This window comes from Bombus pyrosoma, linkage group LG2, assembly GCF_014825855.1.
Source record: "Bombus pyrosoma isolate SC7728 linkage group LG2, ASM1482585v1, whole genome shotgun sequence".
Lineage (NCBI taxonomy): Eukaryota > Metazoa > Arthropoda > Insecta > Hymenoptera > Apidae > Bombus > Bombus pyrosoma.
In genome coordinates, this window is record NC_057771.1 from 11609228 (window position 1) to 11619602 (window position 10375).

At 41.8% G+C, this 10375-nt stretch overlaps 1 protein-coding gene across 4 annotated transcripts in view; it reads left to right on the plus strand.

Annotated features, from left to right (window-relative positions):
* Window positions 1–10173, plus strand: part of LOC122577542 (tyrosine-protein phosphatase 99A-like) — a 427764-nt gene extending 417591 nt beyond the window's left edge. For 2 of the 4 annotated variants that reach the window (XM_043748870.1, XM_043748873.1), the window contains exons 10-20: window positions 1125–1420; window positions 2940–3160; window positions 3236–3361; window positions 3430–3602; window positions 3693–3984; window positions 4069–4240; window positions 4311–4435; window positions 4520–4797; window positions 4871–5006; window positions 5095–5657; window positions 5935–10173. In XM_043748870.1, coding sequence (XP_043604805.1) covers window positions 1125–1420; window positions 2940–3160; window positions 3236–3361; window positions 3430–3602; window positions 3693–3984; window positions 4069–4240; window positions 4311–4435; window positions 4520–4797; window positions 4871–5006; window positions 5095–5562 — 2287 coding nt within the window. In that variant the 3' untranslated portion in view covers window positions 5563–5657; window positions 5935–10173. The remainder of the gene's footprint in view (window positions 1–1124; window positions 1421–2939; window positions 3161–3235; window positions 3362–3429; window positions 3603–3692; window positions 3985–4068; window positions 4241–4310; window positions 4436–4519; window positions 4798–4870; window positions 5007–5094; window positions 5658–5934) is intronic. The other 2 variants (XM_043748879.1, XM_043748881.1) reach the window with 2 other exon arrangements.
* The last annotated feature ends 202 nt before the right edge of the window (window positions 10174–10375 follow it).

Below are 10375 nucleotides of genomic sequence, written 5' to 3' on the forward strand. Positions count from 1 at the left end.
AGTATTACATGGCACGTAGTCGGTGCGCTGTTCGCGATTAGTCCGCTCGACGAGCGCTCAGTTTACCGGCTGCTCTCGTGGTATTCAGACTGGCCGTACATTATCATAGCTAATGGCACAGGAAAACAATTATACGTACGGTGAACATTCGGCTCTAGGTGTCTCTCCGATTTACGGTTCCCTCTCCGCGGCGCGTGTAATCCCTCCTTTTCTTCGATTCTCGCAGTCTTTCTCCTTCTCTATCGCCGACTGACCTCTTATCGTACGCGATAACAACTAGTAACAACGACAACGTAAGGTTTCCCAGTCGTACAGCGGCATTTCGTGAGTACATCGGGACGTCACGTTTCATTCGTTTTGCTTGTTTTGCCAGGAGTGGAGGGTTCCATCGAGTGTTACAATAGTCGCGTGCCAAAACACGTGTCGTCGCGTGCAATCTCCCGTATTTTCGCTGGTCGATCGGCATCGTCGAAGATGCTCAAGGACGTCAATTCAAACGCGATACTGTGTGAGTCGCGAGGGAACGATTCGTAAAGAAGGAATACTTTCTGGGTCACGGACGGCGTGCTTCGTTCTGTGCCTGTGCGTTGCTCGCTCTTGCAGTCTATTCGAGGAACGTTCACCTCGATTCCTCTTGCTCTGCCGATCGTTGAAAATTTTCTGCGCAATCATAGAATGGATAGTAACAGAAGCTCATCGACGGGATGAAGAAGTACCTCGAACTGTGAGTCCCAGAAGAAAAGAAAATGAAAACGTTTCTCCTTCCTACGCGAGAACTTTTCCCATTACGGGAAGATCGTAGACGAACAAGAGAGCACACGGAGAGACATAAGTTACCCGCGTGTTTCGTCGATCGTAAACGATGATCGATCGCAAGCGATAACGCGAATGGAAACAGTTAACAATCCCAGTCTTTTATTGCGTTTAATTTACCGCACTTTCTATTACGAGATACTTTGTTAAGAATATGTTATACAAAAGAATCGTATTGTATCGCTTTGTTGTTTCGACAAACCCTTTTAAAGTTCCTGTTCTTTCTTTCTTTCTCATTTCGGTTTTCTTTCGTTTGTGTTTGTTCTTTTACATTTTCTTTTGGAATGCATGCTTATGACGAAACTCATTAGGCCTTGCCTGAGGCCAATTTTCAGGAAATGCTTCCACACCGCGTACTACTTCCTCGACTATCCGCCCCGCAACGTGCCCACGCTTCAAGAATGGGAGAACAGCGAGCAGGATGGAGAACGTACCGCGGTCGCCATTCAGAAATTCGTACAACACGTTGCGAGTTTACACGCGGACGGGGACATCGGGTTCAGCAAGGAGTACGAGTTCATTCAATCGGAAAGTGGCAAATTCACCGCAGAGAATTCCCAATACGTTGAGAACAAAGCGAAGAACCGATACTTGAATATATTGGCCTGTGAGTAGTACTATGTGCATTTCTTTGATTTCCAGATCAACGAGATCTTTTTGTGGAAAAATCTTTATTTCCATCGAGGAGCGTTTGGTTTCGACAGCACCACGCAGCTCCTGTTTTTCTTTCTGCAGCTCACCGACGTCGAACTTCTATTTTTAACCAAGTTTCCCTTTCACCCTCGCGATATATCGCGAGGTTTAATTTTATTTCATGCAACAGAGTCGTAGAGTCTACGTTATCTCTCGCGCAGTGGCGATCGAGCACTCTGTTTAATCGATTAATTCGCAGCAATGGCACATTTCCGTTTTTTTTCAAGGTTTCCTCTTCTTCGTCGGTACCAACGTTCCTCCGCTTGTTCGTCATCGAGCATATAAGTCGGCGAAGGTTTCACGCATGTCGGGACAGAGACCGTGCACGATACGACAATTGTAATCGCGCGTATCGGAAGTCCGCAATCGTCAGAACGTCACTCAGCCTCGCGTGGAACTAGCCTCCAATAGAGCTGAAATTGCGCTCAAGCTCGCTTTCTATTTCAAACGAAACGACTTTCGTTTGATTCATGAAATCCCTGTCTCGCCGTACCTCGAGTGCCGTAATATTATGTCTCGTCATCTCGTTAAAACCGATCAATGTAACGCTACGCTTCCTTCGTTTAATGATGGATTAACCCTTTACCCTTGTTATTCGATACTAAAGATTGTACTATTTGTGGTAATCGATCGTATCTTATCTTATGTTAACACCAAGGTCGTTTATTAAGCTTTCAATGAAAGCAAGCGTATAAAGCACAAGTTAAATTAAAGTTCAATCTTTCTCCGTCGCTTATACTTGATATCGTTCGTAACAATTCTGCAGAATTATAATTCTACTTGTAATAATTCTGCTTTATTAGAATTTCAGCTAAGTAATATTCTTCTATGCGAAGATAATATCGTCTAGTCTATCAGGAAAAGCGAGGAATGAAAATCTCTCGTGATTTTATACCGATAACGTATCGGCTTTTGCTGAGATAAGCGGTATGGCTGGTCTAAGTGAAATCGCGCGCGATTTAACGCGTCGAAATTCGCGATGCTGCGAGCTTCAACCGTTCGCGATGTTATCGGATTAACGAGTTGCTCTCGTTCGCTTTTAATGTGAGTGACCGGCAGCACTCTGCAACGAGGTCACAGATGCTTCGCGGCACTGCTCGTTAATGCCTATCAATGGTGATGGGTGAGAGAGAAAGAGGAGAGAATGGGAGACGATCACCTGGACGACCCGCAACGACGTTGATTCATGGTTTTTCAGAGTTTAACCAAACGTCCTGGATGAGAAAATAATACTAATAACGGGATGCTTGACAGTGAGATGCGAGTTTGGAGAAAAATAGAATTAATGCTTTCAAATACTTAATTAGTAATGACGTTAGCTTTTATTGCAAATTAATCGAGTATATTACTAAATATTTTTTAAGTGTTCAAATGTTTCGGTAATTTATTTAATTGGCAGTGAAAAGGTACAGGAAGAAAATTTCTGTTCATAGACGACCATACTCGAGTGCAGTTGTTATCGTGCGGCGGAGGACCCCCGAAGAAGGGTCACGATTACGTGAACGCGAATTATATCGACGGTTGGCAGCGTACGCGTGCGTATATTGGTACACAAGGACCTCTGCCACCGACTTTCGATGGATTTTGGCGCATGGTATGGGAACAAAGGGTATCGATCGTTGTTATGATCACCAATCTCGTCGAACGTGGTCGCGTAAGTACCTCTACTATTTTACATACATCTAATTTGCATGTTTATTTAACTCTTTCTGTCTTTTCCTGTTTACAGAAAAAATGTGATATGTACTGGCCTAAGAAGGGATCTGAGACTTATGGCTATATTCAAGTGACTCTGTTGAGAGAGGATGTTATGGCTACGTACACCATTCGTACCCTTCAAATTCGTCACATGAAGGTTGATATATTTATAAGAAGTTTCATCGATAAATTCTTTCAAGACCTAAATGATGTTAATGTCTATAGGTCAAGAAGAAGAAGAATGGAGTCAACATGGGAGAACGTATCATTTGGCAATATCATTACACTGGATGGCCTGATCATGGTGTACCAGAACATCCGTTGCCGGTTCTGAGCTTCATCCGGAAATCTTCCAATGCCAATCCTCCGGATGCAGGACCAATCGTTGTTCACTGCAGGTAGAGATAGGCGAACACTTTTAAGTACAATACTATAAGCAGTATAAGAGATACAAATATAGTCGTGAACTAAAATTGCTTTTATTACAGCGCTGGCGTCGGACGTACAGGCACCTATATTGTAATTGACGCTATGCTGAAACAGGCCAAGTGCAAGAACGAAGTGAACGTATTTGGATTCCTAAAACACATCCGCACACAGCGGAATTTCTTGGTGCAAACCGAGGAACAATACGTGTTCATTCATCATGCTTTGCAAGAAGCTATTGAAAGCGGCGAAACTAATATTGAGGCAAACAATCTATTAGAATATGTTCAAGACATGCTGAATCCTAATAACTCCAATATCGAGGCATGGAACAACCTTGAAGCTCAGTACAAGGTACTGTTTGTAGAATAGAATAAATACTATATTCTAGGTTCTCTTATATGTATATTAATACGATCTTTACAATTATATTTTCAGCTGGTGACTTCATGGAAACCGAAAGAATTCAATCTTGTCTCCGCGATCAAGCCGTGCAATCTTCACAAGAATCGTAACCAAGACGTTATTTCAATCGAAACAGCTCGCGTTCATCTGACGCCGAAGCCCGGAATCGATGGAAGTGACTACATCAACGCTACATGGATTGCTGGTAAATAATCATTCGAAATTATTCAAATTCGATATAATGTTGAACGCGAAGCAAATTTGTTCCTTTCCAGGCTTCCATCGCAATCGTGAATTCATCATTACCCAACATCCAATGGAAAATACAATCATGGAATTCTGGCAAATGATGTGGGATTACAATGCGCAGACTGTAGTTATGCTAACCGAATGCGACGAAGTAAATGGAGCTTTTTGTTCAATACTCCGTATCTTTAAGGTTGAACGATTAAGTAAGAGTAAATAATGATTAAATAATTCACAGGAATATCCCGAATTTTGGCCTACCGAGGGAAAAGATTTAGAGTCAGAGACGTTTCGCGTACGATTTTGTGGAATCAAGGAAACCGCGAGCGGAATGATCTTGCGCGAAGTTGCGGTCCGATCTCTGCAAGACGATTACGAATTGAGTGCCAAAATCGTCCAAGGACCGCGTTCTCAACCTGGCTTCTGGCCGCACAACACCAATCCGAGACCACTTGTAACCTTGATTCACGATTTACATCGGGATTACCAAAACGGCCCTATTGTCGTAATGGATAGGTAATTTTCTGCAAATATTATTTCATGAACTCATAATGAATATAGAAATAACGCTGATCGTTATTGGTACCAGGTTCGGTGGCGTCGAGGCTGCGATATTTATTCTGCTCACCACATTGAATAAGCAACTAGAGTTCGAGGATAGTGCTGATATTTATATGTTCGCGAAGTTATTGTACATGAAACGACCTGGAGTCTTCCGATCAAAGGTATACTTCGCAACCTATAATTTTATCCTTTATCAAATTTCACTTAGAAAGCATTTACAATATTAAAACCATTTTTTGCTCTTCATAGGAGGATTACGCGCTGTTATATCAATGCCTAGAGACAATGCTGTCATCAAAAACTCACGACGAACCGGATCTATACTCGATGGCCAATGGTCACGTGTCCACGATAACAGATCCCACCGATGTACCTACCTCGTCGATGCAACACATGCAGATGGATTATTCTCCTAAACCAACGATGATCAGAGAATACGCGACGGTGGAAGTGAACTCCATGTCCGATTATTCTATTCCGATTCGAGTGGATCACTCGATGGAACCGTGTAGTAGTAGAAGCAGCGAGAGCTGCATGTTCGCCCACACGGGAAACGAGCACGAGAAAAACATAGTTATGACCCATCGGAATGTAAGCTATCACAATCACCCGGGCAGTGTCTCCGTTATCGTTGACGCGAACGGTTACGTGACGAATGGCAGCATGCGTATGAGACCAGAGGGTATGGAGTCGAGCTGCAAAATGTTGCCTCAATGATGCCTGCCGATCTTCGGTTGCAGTGTTTCCTCGAGCCGGTCAGAACCGCTGTAACCGATCGAGCTACTCACTGCCCGAAGTGTAATCCTGATTCTGTGAGTAGCCACCCTGTATTTAACGTTCGAGTGCTTCTATCCCTCAAGCTTAGAAATATATAAATATTTCATATTTTTCAATAATTCTAACGTAGATACGCGTACAATCCTTCTATGATTTATGAACAATCGTAACGCCCATGTATCAACCAGTATTTTCCGACTATAAAGAAACACATGTCAACTATCATCTTCGTAGGTCAAGGTCTACGCGAATGTAGTTTTAACTGTAGAGCATTTATAAACTATTTATAAACGTTCTTTTTCTATCACATAGGCTACAGCGTAAGGAGTTCCAAATTGGACACGTCTTCGCACAAACGGAAGAACGGCAAATCGATCCTAGGATCAGCCTGAAAAGGATTCTCAAGCATCTTTAGTGTAAATAATTTATCGCGTTAGCTTATGCGCGTGTACGTGTACACTCTCGAGGACGTCGAATGACGAGGGTACGCGTACACGCGGTATAGAAAAAAAGAAAAATGAGGGTCCTGTTTTCGGTGTTGCTGGGTGCCAAAAACCACTTGTTAAAGCACGCCACCCTGGACCTTCGTTTAATGTTGTTCATCGTGTAAGTGTACACTACTCGTTTTTTTGTATATACCCACACAGACACATTTTCGCGCGTATCGTGCACATAACATACTTACATAACTTTACTCATCACGCGTACACGCACTTCACCCTACGACCATACACACGCACGTATATTTAGATGTACGTGTAAACACCTTTATATAAGTTGGATCATATTCGATCACTTCTTTACCAAAGAATCGTTTATATTCGCTCTCGTTTCGTTTTAAGTCCCTTTCTAAGGTTTCATCGTTCAGCCGAAGACTGACCAATCGAATTCGCACTGTCGTGCACGCGTTGCAATCTATAAATAGAACCCACTATCGTTTCTTACTTTATAATCAAAGAAGAACATCGCGCCAATCGAATTCGATATGCTTCCATCCCTCTGTCTCTTTTCGCTGCAGCGAACATGCAATGTCACAAGGAATTGAAGATCCAAACATTGTTCGTAAACGCGTCGTCGTGCGTCTATTCGACTTTCTCGAGATTGATGGAATGAGTTGTCCAGCGGAAGGCAAAATACGTTAAATAAAAAAGAAAGGATCAACGGATGAAAATCATGTGGATGGGACGCAATTAAAGTCGCGCAGACGCGAGTATTTAACGATTTATCATGATCCGTGAGAATGATAGCAAACCGTGACCAATCGCAGCTCGATCGCTGTAAATTAACTCGGTGGAAAATAGATAACCGATAGCAAACGTGAAACCTGTTTTTACGAACGTATCATGTCTGTACGCGAAGGAGAGAATGTGAGAGAGTAAGAGAATGCGAACAAATGTAGCTTGTTTATCATTCTATCTAATTAATTAATGTCGTAATCCATTCCTAACGTGTAAGATTTGAATTAAGCAGAACGTGGAAAATGTCCCACGTCTACGTGAATTTTTCTTCATCGCGGTAATTCGTTGTCCCGCGTGATTTCCGACCTGGCCAATCGAGCATCGAGACGCGACAGAAAGACAAAGAACAAGCTACGACGACGACAATCTGAAGCGTTCGATAATTAACGAGATTAATTTCCAATCGTGATATCAGAGATGACCTTGATCGGTATATACCGAATCAACGGAGATTGAGCAGCTTTTAGACTAACGTTGTCCAAATTCATGTGATCCAGCGAGATTCTTCATTGTGATATAAAAAAGAAGAAAAGAAGGAAAAAGGGAAAAAAAACAGAAAAATAGAATTCGACGCTGTTGTAAAATTTATTCTAGCTACAAGTTCCTTTGCCACGCGGTCATTTTTCTATGAGATCTAACATCCGGAAGACTGTTCTGTCACCCAGAATTCTTATATACACTTATATGCGTATTGCTAAGTCAGCATAATTTACGTGATACGGAAACAATAACTGCCTGTGACACCTTCGATCCATCTTCTATACGTGTTTTTTACCACCTTATATACGTTGTGATTAATCGTTGACGAACGATCTATCGTCCTTCGTTTTTACATTTTACTGCCGATTAACGATCGACGACGTGAAAGTTTAACAAAAAAAAAGACATGAAAAAAAATCTCAAAAAAATCTGTATATGTATATGTGCATGTATGTAACCGTGTCCGTATTAATAAGACGTATGTAAACGTAATTCACGACTGAACGACTTTTTAAACTCGTAATCGGTTTTTAACTGGATGTCGATGTAGTCTACTTAAACGTAAAACCGTGCTTCTTCCTTCGGGCTGATCGACGCGATGGAACGAGGAACCAAGGTCATTTTACAGTGTAAATCATCACCGTTCTTATCACCGTTTTAATATTTGACGACACTCGACATACCTTTATCAGAACGAAATCCAAACGTTGATCAGCGTGATTTGAAGCAGTTCGTTAAGGGATCCCGAAGGAAAATTAGAAAACTTAAGGCTTAGATATAGTTCGCGCCGATGAGAGTATCAGCGGGTTGTATTTCTTGCTAACTTTCGGACACATCAGCTAAGAAACATAATAAGCCAAGAAAAGAGAGAGATAGGAAGCGTATAAATCGATGTACGACAGTAGCGATATTCGACTACCCTTTGGTAGACCTATCTTTGGCTTTCTTGCCCTCTGTTTCACAAGAATGTACACTTTCGTTAAACGAGTTTGATCCTAGAGATATGTTCATCATTTTTCGATCGATACGATCGTGAGTCTCATGTGCATCGTTTCAACAGATAAAGGAACGTTGTCGATGATTCAGTAACTAAGCGAGCGTAACCGCTTGGAGCCTTATAATGGAAGGCTTTTGACGAATCAGAGAAACCGAGCCGACGTCCAGCGTCGAGCACAGCGTTCATGGATGGCGATCAAAGACTATTCGATTCTTTCTCGTTGATAATTGCGACTTGAATTATTTGAATCTCGATAGAGATTTTATTATAAAAATCGATTGATACATTTTGTAGAGAAAGAACGAATGGTAATTGAGTCTTATGTATCATCCAATAAGAGAGTAGAAAACGCTCGAGCTGGACAGAAACAATACGGTGCCTTCCTGCTCGTGAGCACAGGAAGGGAAGGCATCGCGAAAGTAGATAATTCCTTTGGGCCGATTGGGCCAGCGAATCCCTCCCTACAACGAGAAAGAGCTAAAAATGTCTGTACCATATGCGATATATTAATGTAATATCGGTTCCGCTGTAATTAGGGATAATTAGAACGCGAGATTGTTGTTTACTCGTGCAAAGACGTGTCTGGACGCCAACTATACACATCGTATACATACAAAGTATATACACCTGTATACAAAGCAACGGAGGATCCACGCTATAATACCGCTGTTAAAAGTGCACGGAGAATTGACGACGAGCTCTTTTAGCATAAAAATAGTACACCACCGAACGAACTGACTGTTGTTAACTTGCTTAAACGAGCGAAAATGAATCACACGACAAAACGCATCGTATACATAAAGAGAGAAAAAGGTATATATAAATATAAATATATATAAAAAATATAAATATATATATAAATATAAATGCAAATATAAATATATTATATTCAGATATTTATGATATGAGAAGTGGAAAGCTACACATTGTAACGTCACGTTTCGAATCGTCGCGCGAGATACCGTGATTAGCATGCATGTACGCGTACGTAGAATTTATTGAAATTTTCGCGGTTGTTCTCGAGAATTGAGCCGTGTGATAGAGTAATGGGCGGCTCGCGTGGTCACCGTCACTTCAGGTCCCTCCTATCGACGCGGAACACGGAGGAAAAATCAAAAGAAACAGAACATTTTCCTCGCTTGCGTGATGTCACGGTACCTCGTCGAACGGCGTCGAATACGAATCTGTACTGTATTTTACGATAAGCACCGGAAATTCTGAATGTACCTATACGGATACAAAAGAATGATATAAAAATGAGCTGAGAGGAAGAGTGTGTATGAGTACGAGTGTGCATGAGAAAGTAAGTAGATGTGCAACGAAGGATGTATGTGGATCGATCGATTCCTGGGAGGATCGGTCGTCGCATCGTTTATACATATATAAATATTATACATAATTAATTCGGAGGATAAACGAGATAGGTGTGTATAGAAAAATAATTTAGACTCTAGTCAGCATAACACAATCGTAATTGTCGACGCACACGTTTTTCTTGTTCATTTCGTTTCTTTTCTTACGTTGTCACGGGAGAACGCGTTATTCACGTCGTTCCCATCGTTGTTTCTCTGTACTCGATGCGTTCGGGTTTTTTTCCACACAAGGGACGAGTTGTAATGAACGCGTGGCTGCGTTTACGGCTGTTCGTTTGCTCGGAAGGGGTGCGTTGGCGCGGTGCGGACTAAAACAGTGCGACGTTCGTGGTAATTGTCGTTTCTGTTCTCCTCGTCTTTTCTTAATCTTTACTTTCACCTTTTTATAATTATCCCCTTTCACGTTGTTAGCAGTAATTAAAAATAATTCCTCTGATTAATAATAAAGGATTCGATGCTTCTATCTTTTTTCCCTAAATGTTATTGTACACGAGCTTCCGTTACATATGTTTTGAAAAATCGTGATGAAGATTCTAGAACGATGCGATGAACGGACTGCAGACGCAGCCATCGAAAGCCCGATAGAAGATAAGTGTTCGATAATGTAAACGAGCGTGTAAACACGCGTATCGAAGGCCTACACGAACCTCGAAGTGTCGCTTGAA